This window comes from Nesoenas mayeri (assembly GCF_963082525.1).
Source record: "Nesoenas mayeri genome assembly, chromosome: 5".
NCBI lineage: Eukaryota > Metazoa > Chordata > Aves > Columbiformes > Columbidae > Nesoenas > Nesoenas mayeri.
Window position 1 is genome coordinate 65,721,869 of NC_137548.1, and position 27,932 is coordinate 65,749,800.

The following is a 27,932-nucleotide window of genomic DNA, read 5'->3' on the forward strand; positions in this document are numbered from 1 at the left end:
TTGAGTCCCTTTTCTGCTTGTTTATTTAATGTTTGGCCATTTTTGTTGCTTTTTTAAAAATCTGATTTGAAAGATGCTTTCAGAGGTTCTAGACAAACCATGCTATAACTGCAACAGCCGGGAAGCTTAGACCAGGCAAGACTTTTGTTAAAATGGTTGTACATTGTGCTAATGACAAATGTCTGCTAAAGGGCATGTTCTCCACATTCGTTTTCCACAATCTGGAAACACAGAGTTGATTCACTTGGAGTTAAAGATGCTGCATTATTCTTGGTGAGTTTATTATATGGTATTTTATAAATACGTAGCTTACCTTAGTGGATGCTGCTGATACTAAGGATGTTTGTGTTCGTCTGACTGAAAAACCCCAGTTAAGATTTGCTTTCCTTCACTGTTCGTTGGCCATTTCCCCTTCCCATTCCAGCCACAGGGAGTGGATGAATCTTGAATAGCTGTTCAGGAATCCGTTGTATATTTGAAGGCTTCTTATTTCCTTTTTTTCTTCCTGAAGTTATTGATTCTCCTTCCTGACCGTCACAGAAGAGGAAAGAAGGAAACATTTGCTTTCATTCAAATAAAATTAATGGCAAAACCAATACAATGTTTACATGTACTTCTTGTTACTGTGGTTACCCTGAATGTTTCAGACACTTAGCAAAAGGACATTTGTGGATTTTAGCAATGGCACTTAGAGCATCTGTGAGAAGTGCATTTTATTTCTTGCCTGCTACTGCTGAATACACATTGTCCTAGCCCACCTCTACTTTGCTTTTACTATCCTGAAATTTTCACTGTACCTGTTCCATCTGATGCCTCTAGTTTATCTGTTACCAACAATAACTCAAATTTTATTGGTGCTTTGCTGTCTACTGAGAATGGGAAATAACTGTTATGAGTAGCTGCTGCCGTTCACTTTTTACTAGTGATGACTCTTACAGTAATGTCATGGCATTTTCCCTTTTATCTTAAGCTCCCCAAAAAGGCTGGATCTTACCCTGACTTATTTAGAAGCCTCTGTATAATGACAATGTTTGACCCATCAGTTGTGCAGCTGAAGGCAAAAACCTACCCCATTGCTAATTAAACAGTGTAGGACAGACCTACTTTTACTGCTCAGGTTGGAACACCAAATCAAGGGATGGATACACTTTCCTGTTTATTGTTATGCTGCTGTAGCTCCCAGTTTGTGGCAGAAAAGAGTGTAGGCTTGTCATATTGTTATCCCTAAACCAGGGTTCTTTACCCGGTGAGCATGCAAATTTTGAAACTCTGTATGCAGAGATAAGATGCTGGTTTTATTGCAGAGTTGTACAAGTCTGGATGCTAGATCAAACTAGTGTACCAGCAATGCAAAAGTCTCATTCATTTATACAAAATGCCATCTGTATATGCACACCCTTAGAGCTGTCCTGTAGGGCTGATTTGTTACAATATTTGCATACGAGATATATAACACTTTTCTTACTACACATGCTCACTGAGCAGAGGTCTTCTGGAGGCAGGTAGCCTTTAATGAGGGGGTGTGGGTTTGTATTCAAATGATATTATAATGAGCAAAGTTCACTTTAGGTTAAGCACATCCACAAAATTTGGCAATTAATAATAATAAACTGTCCATGGTTGACCTGTCAATTTTGGAATAGGTTTTGTTCTGCAATTGAAAGTTAATTACTGCTAGACATCTCGTTTGTTACTTGTCTAATATTAACTCTCCAGTAGGCCTCATGGTCAGCTCTTTCGGCCTGTCTAGCAACAAAATTATCCTGACACCTACCCTTTTGAAATTGCACCTTTATGAACTTGAACAGTCAAAATGTGCATGAAAGGGACCATGAGGAAAGGGGAAGGGTAGTAAAAGTGAAGAATCTTTTAACGAAGTAGCATAAGCCAAGTTCCTAGGTGGTTCTGGGGTGCCTAGCTAGCTATATAGAAATTAAATACCTGCTGTGACCAGAGCTGTGAATTAGTATCTAAGAATGTGAATACTAGCAGGAAGCAATAATTTCTAACCTCGCTATTATTTCTCAATACATCCTAAAGCCAGATCCTGCATGGCCGGTGGTGGCGACTGGCTTGGAGGTGTGTGCAGCTGAGGAGAGAACTTAGACTCGTTTGGGTTGGAAAACACCTTTAAGATCATCAAATCCAGTCCACCACTGACCCATGTCCCTAAGAACCTTGTCTATGCATCTTTTAAACCCCTCAGGGGATGGTGACTCCACCACTGCCCTGGGCAGCCTGTCCAGTGCTTCACAACCCTTTCAGTGAAGGATTTTTTCCTAATATCCAATCTGAACCTCCCCTGGTGAGACTTGAGGCCATTTCCTCTCATCCTATCGCTTGTTCCTTGGGAGAAGAGACCAACCCCCTCCACGCTCCAAGCTCCTTTCAGGCAGTTCAGAGATCAGAAGGTCTCCCCTCAGCTCCTGTTCTCCAGCTGAACCCCCAGGTCCCTGAGCTGCTCCCATCACACTTGTGCTCCAGCCCCTCACCAGCCTGGTTGTTCAGCTTCTGTGAGGTAAAAAAGCTTCAGCTCCTCACGATACATATATTTAAATCGTAAACAACGTCTGGGATCTGCTCTCCAGGTGGAGAGCAACACTTTTTACCACAGACTTACTGTCACGTCTTTCATCAACACCCGGCCGCTTAAAAACACCAGTTCCCGAGGCGGCAGTCATTGCCGGGGCGCGACACGGAGCTCCGTTTGCTGCCAGAGGGACAAGCCTGTCAGGGGGAAGCGCCGTGACCGAAGACGGTTCCTGGCGATGACCCGGAACGGGGAGCGACCGGAGCCAGCGCCTACCCGCCCGCCGCTGGTCACGTGCAGAGGGCGGAGCCTCCAGGGGGTGGAGCCAACCTCCCCCGCCCCTCTCCTAGGCCCCGCCCCTTTCCCCGCCCGTCGTTCCCGTCCCATCCCGGCGGCGCGGCGGGGCCGCGGTGTTCGCGGCCATGGACGCGGCGGCCGGTGCTGAGGCGGAGCCGTTGTTGCCCCCGCGGAGCTGGCGAACGGGGCGGGGGCTCTGGCGGGCCGGTGGCGGCGTCCGCTCCGCCGCTGAGGACGGTGAGTGCCCGTGGGGCGGGCGGTGGCTACGCGCCCCGGTCCCGGCGGGCGGCGCTGGGGGAGCCGGTGGCTGGGGCGGGCGCTGGCGCTCCTGCTCCCGCTCTTCCTGGGGAGCGGGTCGGGCAGCGGAGGAGGAACCTGTCGGGGGCTGGGGCTCGGCGCGGTCCGCCGCGCCGGTGTTTCGGCGGCGGCTGCGCCCGCCCGGGCTGGTTGAACACGCTGAGCCGCTGTCACCGACCTTTGCTGCAAACCTTCAGCCTCGGGCTTGGCTTATTTTCCTTTTTAATTTTTATTTTTTTTTTTTTAACCTTCTAACTATTCTTTTCTCTAACTAATTTAATATTAAACGTCTGACTTCTCAGTTCCCCCAGAAAAGGCTCCCTTGGAGACCTCAGGTTCTGTGTTTTCGGGGTATCGCATCATTCAAACGAACCTTCTCCTTTTGTTGCCCGTTTGTTTGGTGTCAGGAGCACAGAGGGGTCTGGGATGGACCCCGCGCACCCCAGCGGAGCAGCGCTTTAATCATCGCTTGTGACTCAGGGTCACTTGCTGTGACTAAGAGTTGCAGAATAAATTGAGTATCCTTGGCAGTGGGCATGGAGAACGTGTTTCTTTAAAAAAATGAAGTTGTTAAAGTAAACTGCTCTTGTTAATTTCCCTCTTGCAGTTACATTAAAAGGATTGCTTAGACTCTGCGCTTTCAGAATTGTTGGGATTAACGCTGGGCTTGTGCTGCGTGCTCCACGAGTCTAAAGCTTTTGTTGTCCTTGATAACCTTTTAACTAATACTGTTCCTTTAAACAACTTCATTTGTTTATTTGTATCTCGCTGGTGTGTCATGTCTTTGGAAGATAAAATCTTTATTGCATATGAGCCTCGCTTGTCTCCTGTTTATGTTCGTTCTTGTACCGCGGATCATATCAGAATCAGTACAAAACTGTGTTATTGCTTACGATCAGATAAATGCTGACATTTAAAAACTGTTTGCAGCCTTTGTTGAACGTTGATGCAGCTGAATCATGTGGAACATCAAGTCATCTGGGACTCAGATTAACGGTGCTTCTGGCACTGGTTGGCATCTGGATGGGCTTGTTCTAGTGCTGGGACTGATGTGATGGGTTTATCCCGTGCTGGGATTGTAATCTTGGGGAAGGAGATAGTGTGAAGGGCTTCTTAGGCCTCTTCCCCTTGTGGGGAGGTTACGCTAGCACATATTGCTCTTATCTCTACATATTATTCTTATCTCTAACCCTCTCCACTTTCTCTTTTATTTTTTTCCTGTTTTCACCTCAACTACCTTTGACTCTCTTGTTGACTTAATCACCAGGTTCCTCACTCCAAGGTCTGAATTCAAGTGAACGCATGCAATTGCCTTTTATTTTTTCTTTATGTATATATCTTCATATGGACTTTTAGTAATGCATTTTGAAATCACACATAGTAGTTGGTTTGGTGATATTTTACTTAACATTGCGTACTTTTACCTCTTTCTGTGTCTTGAACTCTGATCGGTTTGATATGATAATAACAGCTCTCAGGACAAATTAAAAAAGGACTTAATTTTGTTCTCATCTGACTGGAGGTTTCTGTTGGTGTTGGAGGGAACGAGATGAATCTAAACCTCAGTACCTCTCTGAAACAAAAGCAAAAATTCCTAGAATGCTGGTGTTTGTTTTTTCCAGCTTCACTTGACTGTACACTTTGTCAAAGAATAATTTGATTGAAGCCTCTTTAAATAGAAAGGGATTTTTGCCATCTAATTAGAGGTAATTTTCTTGAGATAAGACTGGTGAGGAGATAGGGTCATAAAATAATACAGTATGTGTTACTTATGACTTGTCTCTGTGTAGAAATATTTCAGTCTTGTGATAGCTGTTTAACTACTAGTGTAGTCTTGGTACTTAAGGTAAATGTAAGAGTGAATCTTTTCACAGCATACGGAAAGATGTATGATGTATTTGAGACTATTATTCATTTAATTTAATGCACAGTGCTACTAATGGAGCAAACATGGCAGGAGCTGTGTCTTCACTTTGTGTGTGTACAGTGCCCTTTATCATGAGAACCATGTTTGTGGAGCTTCTGATAACTGAAATACAGTAAGTGGTTCTTACTTCTTTTTATCTTTGTAGGTACTGCAGCTGATAACGATCTTTATATAAACCAAGCCATAGTATTTATTGAAGATGCAATACAGGTAAATATAGCTCATTTGTTAGCTGTTTTGCTTCCCATGCTGGGTATTTGTCACACATTCTGCTGGCTTTTCCCATTGCACACATCTGGGCCACAGCTGTGCTCATTGGTGACCGACACTTCAATAATTAATGTGTACCATAACTTCTTTATCTTATCGTGAAACTGGAATTGTCTGAAGACTTGGGCTTTGTTGATTAGAACTTGATTTATTTTGTTAGCTTGATCTTTGAGACAGACTGAATATAATGTTTGAATCATCCTTTTTGCTTTCTTCAGTATCGATCTATAAATCACCGTATGGACTCCAGGTCCCTGTGGCTTTACCGATGGTACTACTCCAGAACTTGCCAGTGGTAAGAACTTGGTGTTCTCTTTGCTTTTTCTTTTGGGAGGAAGTCTTTATTAAAAAAAGAAAATCACTCTTTGTATTTCTTTTTTGTTAAGTAATTTGATAATTGCGGCTTCATTTTTATAAGAACATACTGCAGGAAGCAAGTGGATTGTCTACTTGTGAATGTGGCAGAAGTGGAAAGGGACAAGATAGATGAAAATGTCATCGTGCAGATGGCTCTTTAAACAGCCATAGGACGGTTGTGTGAATGAACTGTTGCCATAATTTAGAGCCCTGTGTGGTAAAAGTTTCCCAAGTGTCTATTTCTAAACATATTAAATAGTAGGGAGGTTGTTTGCTGATGTTAGTTTCAAAAGAACACCACCCATGGTTGTTTGATGGTCAGCAGTTATGTTATTCTAACGCAGGCAAGCCATGTGTGTTAAGTATGATATTATAAAGCTTGGTTTAATTATAAAAATTTGCTTTACTGTAAGTATTTTGTTGTTCTTTTGACTCATCTTGTGGGTTTTTGGGTTTGTTTTTTTTTTTCTCATTTCCCGTTTTTTTTGCTTTTATAATTTTATCTCAATTCAAACAGGATTTTGAGTTTAACCATCACTCTCATCCTGGCTTTGGCTTTCATTGAGAAGCCTTCTTCACTGACCGTCACGTCAGACGTGCGATACCGCCCTCCCGCCTGGAACCCTCCCTGCGGCCTCACCGAAAGCATCGAGCTGCTTTGCTTCATCGTATTCATGGTTGATGTGTCGGTGAAGGTGAGCGTCATATTTCTCTGGTCCTCAATGAAATCAAGTGCGTCGGGCAGCTCAGCAGGTGTAGTCAGTGTGGATCTCCTCCGTTAGATTCTGAGAAACATTTTAGAACCACTAATCAAATCTTGGGTTTGCATGGTGAGGTTGCTTTGCTATAGCGATGTCTTTAAGGGGAAAACTGATTTTTCTTTCAATATTTAATTCTGGAAGAATCTCTCTTAACGGTTATTAAATAGACATTTTTCTTTTATCCAAAGGATTATTTTCACATGGCCTGTGTGCGCCTCTCACTTCTACTGGCCTTTATTCAGCTCTTGTAGAGAAATTGTCTGATTAGTGTATTTTCGTTTGGATTTCAGGGAGCTCTTTATGAGCACTAATATAAAATTACAAACACAAAACAATCGGTGCTGACTTGTTACAGTATTGGGATTTATTACTAAAGTAAGCCGTTTGTTTTTCCTCCTTAGAGTTACTTAGTCGGATGGGAAGAATTTTGGAAAAACAAATGGCTGATGGCTTATATACTGACACTAATTGTTTCCCTTGCTGATTGGATCGTGTCGCTGAGTTTTTTCTGCGCAGAGGTAAGAACCGTGTCCTGCAGGAACAACCAGCAGCTCAGTTTGTTGCTATAGTCTGTCAACATCCAAAGAGTAGAGAGAAAACTCGGGTTGCATAGCACCAATTTTGTCTTATAGTTGGAGAATTATGTTCTTAACTCGTTTCAATGGCACAGTCCATGTAGTGATGTCTAAATAAGAGGAAATTGTATAGTTTAAAAATCAATTGTATAGTTTAACAGCTGCTTTCTAAGATGAAGCTGTGTTGTGTTCAAAACAATTGCATCCCAAGAGGAATGTAAGTTTTGTGAAATGGTTCTTAAAGTCTCCTCCTCTATGTAATAATGTGATCTCCCACTTGGTTTTCTCTGCCATGACATAAAACTGCATTAAATTGGTTGTTGTTTACTTACAATCATCATTAAGAAAACACTAATATGGTAAAAATGGTGGGAAGTGAATGAGGCAGAGATCTTGACTTCAGCTTCTTGTGTAAGTTCTCATGTCAAAGCCATTATTTGTTGCCTGTGTGTGATTTTCAAACCTATTTCAAATTATTGTCAGGATTACATTGGATGCAGTTATTGCTGTTAGTAACTCACTGTTTAGTTTTCTGTGCTTCAGTAGTTGTAGTTAATCACTGGTCACTGTTGACCAGGATGTGACGTGGTATCAAAGAGATGATCTGAAAATGTCGAAAGAATATGTCAATTAAGCTTATAAGCATCTGACTATTAAAAAAACATGCATATGCACTTTTCATGTTCAAGCCAAATACATGTAGTGCGTCTGAAATTAATTATCTAGGATGAAGATTTTGCTTGCAATGTGGGGAATACGTATTGGAAATAAATGATTGTAAAATCTTTAGGTATCATAGTGGACAAGTAGTTAGAACAGGAGCCTCCCGTACAAAGCAGTGGCAGAAGGAGAAGTTTAACTCCTGGGATATGTGAACAAGGGAATAACGAGGAAAAAAAGTGATTAATTTGCTGTTATATGTGATGCTGAGAAGACTGATGTTAAAATACAGGATGCTGAAATACTCGAAGCAGCTGATAAGTCACGGAAATAACTTGAGGGCTGGCAAGTGTCTTGAATGCAAGAATCAAACAGCTGAATTGTTTTAGTGTATGTGAAGGAAAATAAAGGCAATCACCTGTTTGAGTCTTGTCAGAGGCAGAAATCACTGAGTAATAAGCAGGCCCTTCAATTGTGAAAAGAAACAAAGGTTGAAAATTGAAATCAAGCACTTATTTTCAAACTATCAATCTGTTTTTATTGAAAGTAGCTTGCTATTAATTCCCATCTTGAAATGGACCTCAGCAGAACATACGAAAGTGCTGTCTCTTGACCCGCTTGCTGTGTCTACCCAGCTGGCAGTAAAGTTAAATTGTTTATAATTAGTGGCCTGATGAGGCTGTTGAAATGTCAATGTGCTTTTTAAAAGCACTCTTTAAAAGCATCTGTTATTCTTTTAATGAGGCACCCATATGTATAAAATAGGACCTCAGTGGGACAGATTGAACTTCTGAGCACAGACTTTTTTTATGCCGAACTGTTGACTTTGTTGATATGTGTGTCGGTGTTTTTTTGCCAAGCTTGTATTTAAAATATTTGGTGTGTTAGAGGAACTCAGTGTTTGATCCATATTTTTTTTTTCAGAATGTGAGAATAAGAAGAATTCTTCGTCCTTTCTTTCTCCTTCAGAATTCCTCTATGATGAAGAAAACATTAAAAAGCATCAACAGCACGTTGCCTGAAATGGCAAGGTAGATAACAGCACAGAAAGAACTATCCTTTCATAGCAAGCTTATGGTTACCCTTAATGTTCTGGCACGGGACGTAGAAACACATGTATTGTCTTCCAGTCACGGGTGCCACACAACAAGATACCTCTTTCTTTACATCTTCAGAGTGCTTTACTTCAGCTTTTTTATTTCTAAATTGTTTTAGCAATACATATGGAAACCCCTCTGGTGAAATCGTAACAAGGCAGCATCCTGCTTTTTGAAGATTTCTTCATGTGACATGGGTTCTGTGTATATTTACAGCTTATAGAACTCGCCGTCCTTACCTATTACTTTTTAACTAACAAATCCCAAGAGAATCAAAGGTGTGTGTAAGCCAAGATGTTGTATTTTGATCGGAGTGTATAAATACGGTTCGAACTGTAGAAAAGCAAGTGTTGGGATCTCATTGACCTCACAACTGTCAAAGCTCAAGCTGAGGAGTCCTGAACAAATGTGATTCTTATTGATCAAAACTTAGATAATCTTCTGTAGACTCCATATAGCTTCTTAAAAATACCCCTGGTTTGCTTTATATGGCATCTCTTTGTATTTTTAGTAAAGGATATTAAGATAAAGTTGGCGTTGATGCATATGACCTGTTTTCTTTCCAACAGTGTTGTTCTACTACTCGCCGTTCATCTGTCTCTCTTTACCATGTTTGCCATGCTGCTGTTTGCTCGAACAAAGGTAACCCGGTGTATTTATGCTTTGGTAGATCTCACTTGCATAGCTGCTGCATGTCTAGTTTTATAGTCAAACTGGTGAAACTTATTTCTCCCAAAAAAAGTCTCATTCTCAGACTTACTGGGATGAGTTTAAAGTCTATTTAGAGAGATTTAACGTGTGCGTAGATTTATGTGTAGTGCTGTTTTTTAAAGTGGGCATTAGAAAGCTCCTTAGAATAATGTTAGAAATCTCTTCATCCTTTAATGAAGAACTTTTCCCAGACTGTGCTTTGTTTCTTAAGTGATAAGGTTCTTGCCTAGTCTGCAACTCAAACCTTTCACTCTTGCTGTAAACTCTGGCATATTAATTTAATTTAGATGGTTCTGTACTTTATTTGCTTATAGTGCATGTTACTGATATTGATGCCATTATCACAGGGGAGAAATTTGAAGCCTATTCATACAAGAGGCTTCTATATACAGCTCTCCAATTTGATCCTTTGAGTTACTTTCTGTTGAAACCTTCTATGCTCTTCTGTGTTCGGAGCTCTTAATCTTGTCACTCTTTTGTTTCTATTATCACTCATTTATTTTCTCTTTTCCTTATCTAGCTTTGCTAAATTTAGTTTCTTCTGTGTTTTCTTGTCTTCCAATACTGGTATTCCTGGCCATGCTTTGGTAGGTTTTTGTCTATTTTTGCCTGCATTACTCCAATGTTTTAATTTCTGATCTCTTTGGGTTTTGCCTCTGTGTTTTTTGTTCTCATTTTTTTTACTTTTCCTGCTTCCAAAAACCAAATTTGAAAATTAGTAGTTAAAAGTTTTCTGTTCCGGTGCTCTTGGTATGTTCCCTCTCCCTTAAACTTCCTGTATCTTAACCTGTCATAGTCAGATTTTCATTAATTTTTGTCCATACTTTTTAAGGCTTTCCGTAAATGTGTTACTGTGAGCACAAAGATTTGTTGCGTATCTCCCAGTAATTTTAGTCCTCTCCTTAATGGCAGCTTTACACCTTCATTCCTGCTCCCTTTTACACTTGAACCTGCTTCCTCATGATCAGCAAATTCCTTCAATTCCCATGTTATAGAATTTCTGGAATTAGAAGCAGAGCTCTATTTTCCCCCCTTTTCTTTAGTTACATGCTGTGTCTTTGTATTATCTCTGTATGTCCGATCTAATTTCAATTATGAGCTTTCCCAGAAGATGGGAGTATAACTTTTATACCTGAACCAGGCAATTTTCTATATGTTTAGGTGAAAAATAACAAATTAGAGAGCAGTCTTAATAGATTTCCTTTTTTTGTTTTGCTGGTCTAATACCCCTACAAACTCATTTTATCCAGCAAAGCGAAATACTGAAAGCAAGTTCTAAAAATACATTCAATAATGAAATAAATGCCTCTAGATTTTGTGCTGTCTTGTGTATGTCCTCTAAGGTACATTTTTCCAGTCTTTGCAGCAGCTTCAAGGGCTGTTTGTTCTGATCTACGTGATCGATGTTTGTGTTGTTTTCACTCTGTATCTTTTTTAGCCGCCTCTAGTTGACCTCGGGGAAGAAATAACTATGTGGCTGGTCCAAGATCAGCCTCCCAGGGTGTTTTTACTGAACATTCTGATACCATCAGAGCTTCAGCAGATCAGCTGATGTTTCTGCTGAGTCACAAAATCATTTGCTGACTTCAGTTGCCAAATATTTGCGAGTATTTTTGGGTGCTCTAGCACATTTTTATTTAGTTTCTTTTCCCCCAAGGTGTTTAAGCCCTTTGTGATGTTTTCATCGATACTGTACATAGAATTTTGAATATTCTTTTCAAAACGACAGTTGTGTGTTTTCCGCCTGCCCGACAACTGTAATGTGCACTAATGCTGGTTATAGCAAACTGCTATAATTGTGTCCTCTTACTTGTGTAAATAGATTTATTTTCTCTAAAATGAGGACTGTATCCTTGTAGTAATACTTTAAGGACATCTTGATGTACATTGTTGAAGAGGGACCTAAAACTTGTCTGTGTTGATCTTACAAACTCAGGAATTTCTGTTTAATTACAATAATGCCTGGAGAAGAGGAAACAACTTCTGTTCCAAGTAGTGGAAGTAATTTTGTGCAAATAATCCTTATCTTTTGTAACACGGTAGTTATTGAGGCAGCTCGTCATTACTGAGGAGTTTATGGGGTCACCCACGTGTTGCCATCCTTGTTGTGTTTCTGTTCTTCAGCATAAACCCGATCTATTTTAATATTTTCCTCAAATTGTATTATACTTCTGGACAAGTGCAATGCTAGAGGACACAATTCAGGGTGCTGAGGTTCCCATCTATGCTGAGGTACATAGTTGGACTGACAAAGAAAACAGCTTCTGCTCTACTCTGATTTTTATAATACAATTTGAGACTCAAGATGGCATTTTATTATTGTGATTTTATGTATGTATTTTAAAACAATGTTTAGGATTAGCTCCAATACACTAATACCACTTGCAGGCTAAGACGTAATATTTTTTATATCAAGCAATATTTTTATATCAAGCAAAGGTGGCTTCAGGTTCCTGTATTGTCTGTTTGTGACATTATTGTTCTGTCTGTCTGAGGTGTTAAATAGACGTGACTTCTGTGTTGAGCCTCCTGTGTCTGTCTTAGCTTGCTGTTCTTCCTTCTGTTCTTTTAACAGCTGTTAATGAGTGATTGCACTGCATTACTACACATTGTCCTAATTTTTATGCCTGTTTCATGTTTTTTCCACTGAATAGATTTGATTGTGTGTGTGAGAAATTGATTGTTAACTGATCTATTTTTTATTATTGTTATAATGATATTATTATTGTCGTAGTGATGCTCCAGTGTTTGTGTAACAAGGAATGTCTCTCTGTGTAGGATGGCCAGCAGGATAAGGAGTGGGTGGTGTATTTCAGGAATTTGCCCGATTCACTGACATCGCTGCTGGTCCTGCTGACTACTGCAAATAATCCTGATGGTGAGCAGTCTGTCAGGTGTAACCTCGCTCTTTTTACAACATTATAGAGTAAGATTAGCCTCAGACTACTATAACCATTCTCCCAGCTGATAACCTCCCTCCAGCTGTCGTAAGGGCTGTGTAAAGGTTTGTCATGCCTTTAGTAACTTGATTCTTGCCTTTCCTTTAGTGTAGTTATATGTTCAACCCAAAAGTGGAGCAATATAAGAGCTTTTAGTGATTGCCAGAAATCGATGGAGGTCTCCAGTTTTCATTTTAAGCAATAAATTCTTACATCCTTTTTCTTTAAATGTGATACAGTGATGATTCCTGCGTATTCTAAGAATCGAGCGTATTCCATCTTCTTCATACTTTTCACGGTGTTAGGTAAGTGACCTCTTGTCTTCAGTAATTTAAATGCGCTTAAACTTTTACAGTTGTACATACCAGCTAAATGTTTTATATTTCTAGGAAAGTTTAACAAATTGCTCATTTTTTTGTGTTTCTTCCAATTACTGTGTAGTGTCTCGTAAGATTGTTTTAATGGAAAGTACTTAGAGTTTGGTGTGTTTTTTCAGTAAAATATAGGGGAATGGATACGTTACAGTATGTTCAAACAGTAAAAACATTTTGGAAAACAAGCACAAGAAAATGAATCCTTTTAAAATTTTACACCTAGCTTGCTATGTACATTGAAACAGAAATGTATTTCAATAATACTATATACATTGAAACAGAAATGTATTTCAATAATTCTTACTGCTTCTTTTCCTCCAATAGGCAACTTGTTTCTGATGAACTTGCTTACAGCAATAATATACAATCAGTTTCGAGGATACCTTCTGGTGAGTAACGCATTCCTAATTTCTGTGTTCTACCATAAGCTTAAAACTGCAACGCCCGAAGTATTAGAAGCTTCAACTGCATATTAAAGAATTGTCCCCATCCTGGTTATAGGTACCATTTTAAGATACTAAAAGTTCTTTGACGTAGATACATATGCTGTTGTAGCTTCATCCCCTTCTGTGACAACGTTACGTGCTTGTATATATCTGTGGATCTGCAACTTTGACTATTATAGGAGGTGAAAAACCCAAACTATTGTAAAACTGGACAAGTGAACCAGTAACTTAAGCTTGGTCTCTGAAGAAAACCTGCGGTACTATTCAGATAGCTATTGCTGCAAATCCTAGCAATTAATTTCTCTGACTAGCACAGCATTAGAAGCCTTCAATAAAAAAAGAGTTGCTGACTAAAACATCTTCACGTCTGGTGTTTTTTTACTCCATCCTTGCTATGGCGGCTGTGATGCTAGAATGAGTAGGGCAGCAGACTGCCCTAACGGTTCAACAGTTTCACTTCCACATGTGGTTTTTTACTGTCTTTGTGCATATTTTCTAAACTTGGCAGCTCAACGGTGATATTTTTGGTCAAGCTGGGTCAGGGCAGCGCTATGCAAAAGCGCTGGAGTCTGACAGCTAAACCTCTCTCACGAAATTTAAGTTTTCTCCTTCTGTGCAAGTACAGTCTCTTTGGCCTCTGTAGCTTGGAATAAACAGTAATTCCTGATTATGTAGGTTCCAAGTCGTCTTTTCTCATGCCCGTGGTTTCCTTTGGGTTCGGTGGCAGGGGAAACTCGGTGACCTTGACCTCAAGCGTCATTTTCCCCTTACAAACAGTCTTATCATTCCTCCATTACTTCCCCCTTAACTTAGATACAGTTTAATAGCTCCATCCCCATACTTACATAGTCTTGTGGTTCCTTCAGCCTTTCAGAGGAGTGGAGTTGAGGGCTTGGCAGAAAAAGTGAAATAATAGCTGCTCTGGTAATGCTCAGAGACAAGGTAAAGTTGGTTGGATAATAAGTCTTAGGCAATATTACTCAAAGGAATGGCCTCCACCCTCCTGTGGGCGAGTGCTGTTTAGATATAATATGTGCAAAGAATAATTTTTGTAATCCTTTCATCCTGCCCTGTTTCTTCCCTTCTTTCTCCGTTTTCCTATTTCCCATGGCATAATCTGACTCCTGATCAAGTAGCTGAGTTTGGAGGTGATTACTAAGAGAAAAATGAAGCATAAAAACCTGTGGCTCTGGCTTGCTTCTCTTTGGCAAGAAGCTGGACAAACTGTCTAACTCTCCTCTTTGCACAACAGTATGAATTCCAGTGAATACTCAGGCTTTGCTGTTGCTGTGGTCTCCAGAACTGGCATGTGCCTATGCAATCCAGGATGAAGAATAAACTGTGACCTGGATGTTTACTTGAACTCCAGAGCCTTGTTTGCTTCCTTCCTTCCTTCTTGGACACAGAGTTCTTCAGGGGAATGAGGCCTGGAGAGGTCTTATTTTCTGATCTTTAATCACAAGTCTGGGAGTTGTGCCAGGAGATCAGGACGTTTTGTGACCACAGGTCATAGTTCTGCATGGGGAACTGGGTAACTCTGATTTTTCTCCAAGTCCTTCTGCTAGGAGTGAGCTTCACCAAATCCAGCCCATGACTCTTCATGGTGTTGCTTTTAAACCGTGGAGTGTCTGTGGTTGGAATCAGTATCTAGACCTGACCTTAGTAGCTCATAATGGGGACTTTAGCGGTAGGAGAAAGAAAACAGTATCTTGCTTTCCTGAAAAAATCTTGTAGTTGAACAGATGTAGCCTTTTCTGAGGCTTGCGGGATGGGCAAATAATTGCAGGTTTTATTAGTAGTTGGATTTCCTTTGAACAAGTGTAAGTTGTCTCCTTTGTGGTGTTTTTACTGTCCAGAAATCGGTTCAATCCTCCCTCTTCAGGAGGCGACTGGGAATCCGGGCTGCGTTTGAAGTGCTTTCCTCCCTGAAAGACACTCCTGCTAATGCACAACAGTAAGTGAAGAGTGTTGAAACGGTAAATTATCTAGGAGAAAAGAGAAGATTTTGGTAGTTTTGTTTATTATGTTTACTGAGGATCCCTTATTGCAAAACGTTTGTTCATCTTTTTTGTGTTGTTCTCTAACTAGATGTTTATAATGCACTTTTATGTGGTCTATTTCTTCTTGATTTCTACTTCTAATTTTATCTGCTCTTAAAAAAAAAAAAAAGGCCAGAATGAATTTGGAACACCCATTCTCGCCATCAAGACTGTTATTTGTTTCAGGACTAATCCTATTTTCTTTTAAATAGGTCTTACGTCAGTGTTGGGGCCTTACTACGGGTGCTGCAGAAGGTTGAAATGGATTGTCGCTGCAAGCAAGCCATCATGAGAGTGAGAACTGTGTTTTCTTTGTGTTGGTGGCTATGAAACCATCTGGTGGCACAGCTGTGGAAGCTGAAATTTCCTTCATCACACCACTGGTCCAGGAGTAGCAGCTTCCAGCTCAGCTTGCTTCATGCTGCTTGCTTTAAGAATGTGAAGGGAGGCCCAGCTCAATAATGGCAATATCAGATGAGGCTAAAAATTCAGGTATATCAAAAGAACATGCTCCTTTTTAAGCAGCATGTGGTCCCAGAGTGGGAAGAATGGAAAAGGCGAGAGAAATCCCAGTCACGCAGCAGTTTTGTGTTAAAGCAAAGCAATGCGAAGCTCCCTCTAGTACCCTGGTGTAGGTTGTATTACACCTCTCTTCCTAAACTCTTAAGATAAGTGTCTTGGCACCGTTTGAAGATGCACCTATTGCAGGTTTTAATCTGGATGTTTCTTCTCTTTCATGCAAAGTCACTCAAAATATGCTCCTGTGACCACTTGTCAGCCGCCCAGTTCCAGAAGCTCTTTGAAGAACTAGACAAAGATGCCATTAAGCAAGTAAGTATCTGGCAATCTTTAAGTGTCACAAGTTGGGTGCGGCTTTGTGCAAAAATAAGCGATAAAATTCCACTACGAAGTGTATAAACAAACTCCACAGCTTGTTGAATGCAAGGAGTGTTGGAGTGTCATTGGTTTTTAAGTTGGATGGCTCTTAACGTCACGAATGACATTGCTCTGGGGGCTTTTACAGCATTAGTTTGGGATTGCCAGGTAGTGTTAAATATACAAAATGCATGGTTGTTTGTTATGTCAGCGTTTTTAAGAGACTTGGCCAGACAAAATAGATGAGGGTTCTGTGTGTGTGTTTTGTTTAATAGGAAGATTCATTACAAGGTAACAAAGAATAAGAGTTACTTCCAGCATAGACATTCTGAAAGGTGCTGTGGAGAAATGGGTACTTCTGTAGTAGATTGTTTTGATGAAATGCAAGGGATTTGTCTTGTCATGACGGTCCTTTATTAAATCAATGCATCTCCACCATAGATTAGTCTTAATATACTCAGGCAAAGTCTTTTCTCCAGTCTGTGAATGAAGAATGAAATGTGGATTCTTTAAGTGCTCAGATGAAGATGGGCAGAAGGCAGGATTTTCCACTTGGATGAATGAAGAAAACAAACAAATCAAACTTTTTGAGAGTTAGAAAATGTTCTTGCATCTAACTAAGACTTCTGAATTTTTTAAGGGAGATTAAATGTTAGGAAATGAGGAAGAAATGTATACAATTAATAGTGTGGTGTTTGGTTTACCTGCTTGGAGCATTGGGGAGAGGTTGGATTATCTCCCTTCTTTGCCATTATCTTCTGTTGTGCCACAATCATCAATCCATTTGCTAATCAGAAATGATCTCTTGCTACTAATAGCCAGACGGTGAAAACACCTTCCTACCGAAATGTCAAAATTAGCATGTGGCCCTGAAGTTTTGCTTTGAAAATGTCTGTTTCTGAGACCTGAAACGGGGTGTGTTTATTGAAATGCTTATGCTTGGTGTCTCAGCAAATCCTTTGTGTTCTTTTCAGCATCCTCCCAGCCCAGAGTACCAATCCCATTTTATGCAGAAATTGCAGTTTGCCTTTGGCCATCCCTACTTTGGCTACTTGGGGAATGTTGTAGCCCTGGCAAACATTGTTTCTATATGTGTAAGTAAAATATATATATTATTTTTTTCCCCTTGTGCTACAAGCTTCAGTTCTGTTTTTGTTCTTTAGTGTCTATTCTGTTGACCAGTTTTTGTGGCAGATGTCCATGTTTTAGTCGCACGGTCTTAAGAGAGAATACTTGCCCTTAAAATATGTATTCTGAGCTGCTTGAAAAGGTCTTTGCAAAGAATAAAGGACTCTATTTTGTTCTTGTGCTTGAAAATCTGATTTATGCATCAGTCAGGCCATGGATTAATAAAATGGTTCTTGTCGTTTAAGGTGGTTTTGGTGATGGATGCGGATAAGCAGCCGTCTGAAAGAGACGACTTCTTCCTGGGGGTGAGTAGTGTCAGTTCCTACAGTTCTTGCTGTTCCCTGAGGTGCCAATAATTCTAATAATTATCTCTATTTTTGGGGGCTGAAGGCTATCAACTGCTTCTTCATTCTATACTACCTGCTGGAAATGTTGCTGAAAATCTTAGCAATGGGCTTGAACAGATACTTGTCGTACCCAAGCAATAGATTTGATGGACTTCTGACTGTAATTTTGCTGGTAAGCTTTTTGTTGGGTTTTGTATTGCTGGATTTATTGACTGGGATGTTCAGGAAGTGCAAGAGCCAGTGGAATTGCCTTTTATTCAATGCTAATATGTTGAGTTAAACAGCATGAGCCAGTGTTGTGATTTGTAGTGGCTTGAACATTTTGGTGGCACGTGGTTGTCTTAGGGCCTCCTTTCTGGAGGCAGACTTGAAATTGATGGGAAAGGTGAAGTTTCTTATAAGCAGCCTTTTTAATGTTACTTGGAAACATTCATGTCTTGGTGTAATTACGTGAGATCTGTTACGTAGCTAAAAATCACTTTGTTGAATTTAAAAGAAAAAAAAAGTGGCTGAAGATGATTATCATTATTTGGTAAAAGCCTGAAACTCATATGGCAGATGAGGCTGAATTAATGGTTAATGTAATTCACTCTATCCTTATATGTGCCACTGATGGATTATATGAGTACATTGGATTCATTTGGGGAATACTTAGTTAAATATGATGATTTGAGAGCCTTAAAGTGAGTCAGATTAGCAGCTTAAAGCGCTCGAAAATGCTTCCTATCGAGAACCTTATGTAATTTTTGAAACTCAGCATTACAAAGTAAGGGCTTGATGTGTTGTGTTTGTGTTTTCTTTCTTCTGTAACTAAAGGTTTTGGAGATAGCAACTTTTGCTGTGTACGGATTTCCTCATCCTGGTTGGTATGTAATCTCTTCGAGCTGTTGCACTTTGCTCGGTGTCTGGGGTGGGTCAGGTGAATATCCGCCCACATTTGTATGCGGGTTTGTCATTGTTGTACGATTGCCAGCGCCGTACATAACTACATAGCTTACCCAACCCAGTAGAATTTCTCACCCTTGTAGTCACTAGAGGCCATGCAATATGCGTAAGTGGAAGCATTTTTTTCATAAAATTTGGACTCCTGTTTAGATGTTCTGAGAAGGATGCATTTTACTTGTAATCTGATGTAAAATATTATTTTATCAGACCTATGCTTACTAAAGGTGCAGGAATGGGAATCTGGCACAACATACACAACCAGCTACTAACCCAGTGTGTTTCAGTATCAGATTGTCCATGAACCCAATTATATGAATTCCTAAACAGCTGACAAAGCTCCTTCAACCCTGGGTGTAGATTGAAGTCTGAGTTTAGTTTTGTGCTGTAAAATTAAGTAGAATAATTCCCATGGACTTGAACTATTTATCTGTACTGGCACAGCAAGCAATTGTGTTTTGATTTCATTAAGGTCGAACAGTTATTTGATAACTATCCTGATCTTTTTTGTTATCAAAAACATACAAATCATTGTTTTGTCTATTAAAATTTGGAAACTGCTACCACACAAAAAAGGAAAGCAAAGGACTTTTGGAAGATTTCCTGCATCTTACTTTCAGGGGTGATTCATAACACATTCTTATATCTATCTATTTATTAATATGAGCTTACTCTTAACACATTGGCTTTCCCTAATTTTTCAGGATATTTGTTATGTTGCCATCAAGAAGTTTCCTTAATTTACACTAGTATCTATGAAGAGACCTGGTGGACCTTAGACTTGAAATGGGTTTATTTTTGAACACTACTTGCACTCCTGTCACTCAAAAGCAATGGTTGGCATATGGATATTAATTGCTAACAATCTAATGGCATTAACTATTGATCTAACTTATTATATTTGGGGTTGATTTTGCCCTTTTAATATACCATGGATGTTAACCAAAAGTTGTGGGGAATTTACAGTTACCTGCAGCCCGGCAGATTTAACTTTGTCATGACCTATTTGCCTGATTTGTTCTTTTCTTCCACCTTTCCTAGGAGACCCGAGTTCATGGGCTTATTATCCCTGTGGGATATGGTGCGATTGGGGAACATGTTAATTGTGTTCAGGTTCCTGCGGATTATTCCTAATATGAAGGTTTGTGTTTATCCCTCCACTCTTCTGTTTTCTTTGCTGGTCAAATTATAAATGTTATTAAGTCCTTTCAGAATAAGAGGTAGATTGGAATTCTCTTGCATTTGAGTGGGATTATAGTGCAGTTCTAACTGTCCAGACTATTGCACACAATAACTCACTGTCTCTTTAGCTGGTTTTCTCTGTCGAGGTGGTGGGGGAGTTCTGTTGATATCAATAGAATTGATGCCAATATTCTAACACATCCAGAAACACTTGTGCAACTTGTGCAGCGCTTTAATCTTATTTGGATGAGTAGATATGATATCCTGGAAGAATTTTGATTCAGGAGCTGATAGACTTGCTTTTGCTCGATACTGCCTGGCATTTTAGTCATGCAAAGGGTTATTTGGGATTAATCCCTCTTTCTGCTTCCCAGTGTGGGTATTTCCACCAGAACATGTGTACTTGAATCTGAAATCACTTTGAGTTATTTGATTGTTTGTTGTAATCCTGTGCTTAGATTTACTTGAAAGTGAAGCCTGAGTTAATGTCAGGTGCAGGACTTATTGAACTTAGTTCAATAAGTAATAAATAATAACCTGATGTAATTGAAGGTCGCAATGTCAGTAGAAAGCGTAAACTAGAAATGAAGCAGTCACTCTGGAGCTATGGGCTGGTTTTCCTGTTCTATCCTTACTAGACGTCAAGCCCTTTAAGTCACAGTGCCTGTGTATATGTAAAGCTTACCATAATGTCTGTGTATGAAAAGAACTGCAGAATTGTTCATATATAAAAGATATCCTGCATTTAGATGTAGCGCACTTTCCTGGTTGGTATTTCTTTGTGCTTTTGGTGAAAATAATTTGATACAGATTGCAAGTAAGATTAATGTCGTGCATACAAAATTCTGCTTTGTTGTAGTTCATGGCTTTGGTTGTTACTACATTGCTGGATCTGGTAAAAAACTTGAGAGCCTTTGCAGGAATCCTTGTGGTAAGTCATGATGCAAGACTGTAATTTCCTTTGTTATGCTTAGCAGTATAATAAGGGCATGTCATCAACAAAGTGAACAAGGTTCTTTGGCAGTCACCGCAAACAATAGCGTTTCACCTCAATCAGCCACTTCTTCTCCAAGTCATTTCTTGCAAAGCCACAACAAACTCCTGTTTTGCTATGGGCTGCACACAGTGACAGTAACGCATTTATCATTTCCTTTAGGAGTGACTTTAAAAGGCTGTTTGCAACTCACTCGAGTGCTTGTCTCAGCCTGGGTACTCTTGTTTCAAATAAAAATTAATCTGATGCTAAAAGCAGCCTTTTTTCCCTTATCCTGCCTTGCTTATGTTAAATTAAATAACAAAGCGACTTTAAAATTGTTTTGAGTTGAGAAGGTCTCGAGGTGGCACGTTTGGACCTGACTTATAAAAGCCTCTGCCATCCTGTTTCAGGTGTGTCTGTGTGGAGCATTTACTCTGTAAACATGTGATTAAAGGATAGATCACCATGTTATATCCATTACATAAATCCTCCATTTCCCAGCTCTTGAGTTTCTGACTTTGTGACAATGTCTTTCCAATAAATAAGTGACTGGGTAGTTTGTTGTGTTTGTGTTTTTATAGGATATCTTAATTTGAGGTGGTGGTTAGAGAGCAAAGATTCACCGTGTATTAGATATTGTATAAAAACTTGTTGTAGTCTATATATTTAGCATGCAGTTTACCCTGAGCTACTCAGCTATTGTGAAGCAAGTGTGCCATGGTGTTTGCTGCTTCTGTCAATTTAATTTGCTTTTACTTAAGGCTACACGGAACCCATCACTGATCTTCCAGTGCAGAGAAGTCCTGACTCCTTTACCAGCTCATGCAAAGCATCCTTCCCAATGTTAAACTGGGACATGTGCTGATAAAGTAATGTAACTGATTCAATCATGTGGTGCCTGAGAAATTAGCTAGATAGATCTTTTTCGAATAATAAAATTAATGTTTTATTGCCAAGGCAGATACCCCACCTTCTGGCAGGCTGTGGAATGTCAGCCTCAGCTTATTCAAGTCATGTTCAAAGTTCATAGGTCTAAGCAGCTTCTCTTCTACTCCTCCCAGACTTCCCTCTTTTGTCTGTTTTGTTGCAAAATACAGAAATATGGAATCTAGCAAAGATTCCTCAGATATTTAGATTATTCCTTGGAAATACAGGTGTTATTTTTTGGTTTTGTTTTTGAAGTCCCGGTCCTGCAGTGTTAATTGTTAAATATCAGCACTCTGAGACACAGAAAAGTAAAACAGATCATACAGCAAATTGATTTAATGCATTTTAACAACTGAAATTTAAATAGGGTTTTCAAAATTAAGAGGAAACAGTTAAGTAGTACAGACAGTGTGAAGCATTTTCACTGTAATAGCTTCAGGTGTTGTCCCTGCTGAAATACCTGTAGCTGTGGTCCTAATAAGAAAACAATGTAATTAACACGGAATGCATACTTAGTGACAGAAATACTCAAAACTAACACTTGCTAATGTTTCTTCCAGGTGGTTTTCTACGCGTTTGCTATAACTGGCATAATGCTATTTCAGGGTGCTGTTGTTCCCTTGGGAAATACCAGGTAAACATCACTGCTCAGAAAATAAATCTGTTTTTTCCAAAAGCATCTGCATCTTGGTACCTCCGACATTGTGGTTATGGTTTTTCCTGATTATGTTTTTGTTTTTTGTTTTCTTTATTTTCTTCTTGGAGCCACCCTTCTTTTAATGTTAAATCTCACAGAGTTTTTTCATGTTGCTCCTTCTTTTTCTTCTTGCTATATTGAAATTGCAGGAATGCTTATCCATAGCTTGAAATACATTCTTAAATACATTTTTAACTATTTCCCTTGTTTTCTGCCCATGTGAGATACTTGACTCAATACAAGGCTTTCCGAAGAATTTTGTCTTTAAGGTATAGTACGTAGAAAGTTACACTCGCATCAGCCTGTAATTCTCTTTTAGTGCTGTCAATACAACCTATGACAACAGCACTCTGAAGTGTGGGACCTACGAGCAGCTGGAATATTGGCCAAACAACTTTGACGACTTTGCTGTAAGTAATTATGACCTGTCCCTCTTTCCCTCTCTGTCTCTTCCCCTGATTTTCTGAGGCTCAAACGTGTGATATAACCATCCAACTTCTGTTTTACTCCCGTTATTTAGGCAGCAGTGGTGACCCTCTGGGACGTGATGGTAGTGAACAACTGGCAAGTCTTTTTGGAAGCCTTTTCAAGATACTCAAGTCCGTAAGTAGCAGTAATAATGATAAAGTCCCATATAAAGCTGGTTTATAAGGTAACTGAGTAGGGATTATACACACAGCACAATTCTACTAAGAGGGGTGCCCCTTACCTTTCATGTATATAGGGAATAAACTTCTTGTGTAACTGGATGGTTGGTCTAGTGGATGCCACAGAATCTGTGATCACATTTAGAAGGGATTGGCAACTGGCCTGGTAGTTGTCTTGTTCCAAAAAAGTGAATTATTTAAGTGGATTATAAACAGACTTGCAACAAGTATTGGGTGGATGGCTCTTCCTGTAGAGCCATTCTCTGAGGTATTAGTGAATCGCTGTAATTAATTTTGAGCTGTTTCTGTATTTTCCCTGTGGGTGAACAATTTATTGTAGACTTAAAACCTTGGGGACGTATCATTCATTTGTATTTAATTACTTTATGGGCACGTTTGGATGAAGTGGATAGCCTCTGGCTTGAGCTGTTCCAGTGATCCTTGGCCAGTTAACCCAGCGTGTAAAGTTGTAGAATGCCCATATACAGGCTGGTGTGTGTGATAAATGTTTAACGTGGTCTGGTGAAGAGTGGAAATTTTAAGGAAAAATGTGATTTCTATGGCTCCCTTTGGTCGCTTTCAGGCTGAGGTTATTTACTGCCTATCTATTGCATGTTAATCTGATCTGCAGGTGGGCAAAGATCTATTTCGTAGCCTGGTGGTTGATCTCCTCGGTCATCTGGGTTAATCTCTTCGTAGCTTTACTTCTAGAGGTAAGGAAGTGTGTGTGTTTATTTGGTATTGTATTGTTTTGATTTGTGTGGGTAATGAAAAGAATCGTGACAACTTTTTTGGGAAAAAATGTTGACTTTGTATGTACTTTCCTTTTCTCCTTCCCTTCCTTCCCCTGAGATATCGAGGAAGTGTTTTCTTCTTCCTGGACAGTTGTATAATTTATTTGCAACATGGTCACAAATCTGGTTGCATTTTATTGTGTGTGTTCATTTGTCACTATAGCTCATTTTTAAAGTATGATAAAATTGCTTGTCTTTTGTGCATTAGCAATTAACTTCCACTGTAGTTATCCAAGCTGCAGGTGTTTTACATTTTGATGGGTCACCAAGTGAGGTTAGCACTTTATAATTTACATTTTTATTTGATTTGGTTGTCTTGTCTTTCTTCCTACCCCAATTTGAATTATTACCCATATTCGGTTCCATACCAGAAGAGTGGAACTGATTACTTATTTTGAAGAGATCATCCTCTAGAGTTTTTCCAAGAAGCTGTGGCAATGCAGGTGCCTGAGTAATGGTGTGAAGAACACATAGTTCCTATGGTGTCTCATGTTTGCGTACTTCTCTACAAATCCAAATGCCAAATTTTGATGTTGAATGGAGTGTTCATCATGGCCATCTACTACAGATTAATCACTGTAGTCATGTTTTATAAGACATGGAAGAAACTGAATACTGGTAGAGAGCACTTCACCCCATCTTAAAACCTATGAAAGCTTCTCTTGAGGATGCTCCTGTTGTTGACTGCATTGAGAACTAAAATTTAGTACTTTAGGCAAAATGAAGCACTTTTAGACATAAACCTAGGTGTGAGTCTCATGCTGAGCCTCAGTCTTGCTTATGCGTGTTCTAGAAAAGACTATTTTCTAGCTGGAGGCTTATCCTGTGAGGTCTTTTCCGTGCTCATGACAAGTTTGGAAGAGCAAAGACGTATCATTCTGTAGCAAGAGATCACTATTTTTCTCCTATTTTTTTTTGCCTAATCTGTCTGCCTACTCCCTAGGTATTGATTTGTTAGGGTATTCACAATGGATAAGGGACCGTGACAAAACCAGAAGCTGAGTTTAAGCTGCGATGCCTGTATTAGGAGTGTGTTTATGTATCGCTGAGTTTTTAAAGAGGAAACAATTCAAAGCAGGTGAACTCGTGTGGGTAGTTCACATAGTTATCTCGGGGAGGCAGTCCTTGCTAGGATTAGGAGGCAGCAGGGCTGTCTGCTGATCTTTCAGTGTGTGATGAGAAAATTACTTCATTCTTTTATTTTTTATTTATTTCCCCCCCGGCCTTGTTCCTTTTTTACATTCCAGAACTTTATTCACAAGTGGGACCGCCGCTGTCATCGAGAGCCTCTTTCAGATATTGAATACCAGAGGACAGTTGAACTGATGTTCAGGTGAGCTGAGCTAGGCTTAAAAATCAATCTAGTCTTTTATGTTCATCTGTTTTAAAGAAAATGTTCTGGCTGCAAAAGGGTAAAAGGCTCATCTTCTATTTCCTCCCTCTGAAGCAAACTGTTTCGTCTGTTAGTCTGGATAAGTTCAGAAAGTGCTTTAGTTAGGCCTGTTTTAAGCTGACTTGGTAGCCTAACCTTTTTAGACTAGGCCCTGGCATGATGGAGAAGGGATTCTGGGGTTGTGTGTGTGGGGGAAAAAGGACTCTGCTGAGAGAGAGAAGAAAAGGGAAGATGAGGAAAGTGATGCACGTTCTTGGCTTATGATGAAATTGTGGGTGGTGAGTTGATACTTGATGATCATACACAAGTGGAACTTCTGGTGCACATTGGATATTCAATAGTAGCACTGGGAACATGTTCTCATTTGGGAGTTTCTTCAGGAAAAACAAATCTACTGACCTTCGGTTGTATTGTACTGTGTGCAGGAAATTGCTTCCCTGCTTCTTATGGGAAAACAGCTGCTGGTTTCCATGACACATCTGTAAAGGATGGATCGCTTGCAAGTAGATGCATCTTTAGGGAGCATCAGCTTATTGTAACTTTAATTCCTCGTTTCATTCTCGAAACAAGAACCCGTTACATCTCAGTATGTGCATTGCAAAAACAAATGCTGAGAAGTTCCCTTTGCTGCCCCTAACGACTCGTGCTTTTTCTTTGTAGAGATGTTTTGGAAGAACCTACAGAGGAAGAGTTGATGGAAAAGCTGCACCAGCATCCACACCTGCAGTTGTGTAGGTGACCGGTGGGAAGGACTGATTCATTTAGACCTCTGTTTTCTTGAGGTTGTCAGCTGGAAGAAACTGAATGGATTTTCTGTGAGGAGAGAGGATCGTAGGACAGCACGAGAGGTTTTGCTTGGAAATTCTCTGCAGAAAGAGGTTTTTTTATTTTTGGTTCCTATCTTTTTTTTTTTTGAAAAAGATTTGAATCTTGCTCATTTGCCTCGATTTTAAGTTGCAATTTTAGAGGAATATTGCAGCTGTTATTTTTATAAACTTAGCATCAGAATTTTTTTATTTTCTTCTTTTAAGAAGGGAAAGTGTGTTTAAAACAACGGTGCACTTTAAATCATGAACTTTTTAACCACTAAGCCTGCTACGTTTTTTTTCAGCACAAGAACATGGAACTGCCTTTTCTGGTAGGCGAGTGTGCCAAGGGCTGTGCCCTGCAATTCATGAACGGATTAAGCAGGACAAGAGCAAAATCCTGTGATGGTTTTTTCTTTGTAGTGAGAGTTGAAACACTATTTTTATTGAAATGTAACACCAGCGTATCTTACCAAATTTTCAGGAGTTAATCACTTCAGAACACAATCAAGTTCGGCTTAGTAACGGGGAGTGTCTACTTTGCACACATTGTCTTTTTCTTTTGTTTTTGACCTCGGGTTTGTGCTGGTTGCATCATGCTGGTCACTTTGAGGGCAGTTATAGCTCTGAGTGGAGCAATTGCACTCGTGGTTTTCAATGTGGTAACACTGAGCTCTCCTTTGGAGTAAATATTCTCTTGTTGCTTTTGAGTGAACCTCTTCCTTTTGCTTTCTTCCAAGTCCTGTTCTACACTCTATCATATTCTATGGAAAAGCTGAGGGGAATGAACTTTGGCTGGAATGTAGCACCATGATCGCTGTGAGTCTCCCATTAAAGGGGGAGATAAAAAAAGGTCGAATGGGACAATTGAAATGCTGAACACTTCAATTTTTCATTTGAATCTGGGAATTGAAGGTACTCAAGCGGTATTGCAAGATCATTCTTTTTTGGCTTGATGACCACATGCTATATAGCACTAACTTTCACCTGGGCAATAATTTGGGGGTGAATAACTTTGTCCACAAATCTAAAGTGGAGAATTAACAGTAAGCCATGTCCACATGCTTTTTATAATTTACTATTCCTCTAGAAAAGGTGTTTCTCTGTGAATCTTTGTCACAAAACTGGTAAATCACTTTGAATAATAGAATCAATCCAAACTATGACTTTGATCTGTAAAACCCAAACTAGCCTTGGGGTGCTGCTTTGTCCTTGAGACACTTGTCATCAAAATAAACATGATCATTAATATGATCATCTCTACATTGACTAAAGCTTGGGCAAGGTAATTGGCCATAAACCACTGCTACTATTTAGAAGTTATTTGATCCTTTTTTAGACAAAACCCCATTTTTGCCAAGTGCTCAGCAGCCATCCTGTATGCTTTTTCTCCTGTTTTGTCATCCATTGTCCTTCATAAGGGAGAGAAAAGTCTCTGGGATGATGGTGCCTTTGAGCTCAAGAGCATATTTCTGTGGTGTTGTCTCACTGTTCAGAAGTTGTGTGGTGATTTTTGTCTATTTCTTTACCTTCTGCTTATATTCTCCTTGTGCTATGAAACAATGTGTGTGGTAGATTGCATATGTGTAGAGCAAATCTGAGCTGAGCTCTGAGCTACTCCTGGTTTCTTGCTTTCTTATTATATTATTGTCTCTTAAGCCTTGCTCATGTCTGTGTTCAGCCTCTGATCCCTGTTCCAGAATAATCCACCCGGTAACTCACTTGCACTGGTTTTGTTGGCACTACCGTGCTTATTTTCAGTCATGCACTTAGAAGACACATCATAGCAATTAGATAAAGGCAGCAGCACACAGTTTTTCTACATTTTAGTTAGTTTTTTGCAGTATGGCTTTATATCAGGATGGTTTCTGCTCCTTCTAGCGGGACGTCATCACTGTTACCAGTTCATTGGCACTTATTAAAAGAGGTTAAATAGT

At 39.7% G+C, this 27,932-nt stretch overlaps 1 protein-coding gene across 1 annotated transcript; it reads left to right on the forward strand.

The window, feature by feature from the left end:
• The first annotated feature begins 2,885 nt into the window (after positions 1-2,885).
• TPCN2 (two pore segment channel 2) lies at positions 2,886-27,932 on the forward strand. Its single transcript, XM_080346146.1, has 26 exons — positions 2,886-3,064; positions 5,197-5,261; positions 5,540-5,616; positions 6,196-6,373; positions 6,841-6,957; positions 8,599-8,705; positions 9,341-9,413; positions 12,261-12,360; positions 12,661-12,726; positions 13,120-13,184; positions 15,098-15,195; positions 15,493-15,574; positions 16,025-16,111; positions 17,131-17,250; positions 17,530-17,589; positions 17,675-17,803; positions 18,448-18,497; positions 19,615-19,714; positions 20,615-20,686; positions 22,219-22,292; positions 22,675-22,765; positions 22,876-22,958; positions 23,634-23,715; positions 25,044-25,129; positions 25,850-25,920; positions 26,736-27,932. The coding sequence occupies exons 1-26, from the start codon at positions 2,953-2,955 to the stop codon at positions 26,807-26,809; spliced, it is 2,319 nt and encodes a 772-aa protein (XP_080202272.1). The 5' UTR covers positions 2,886-2,952; the 3' UTR covers positions 26,810-27,932.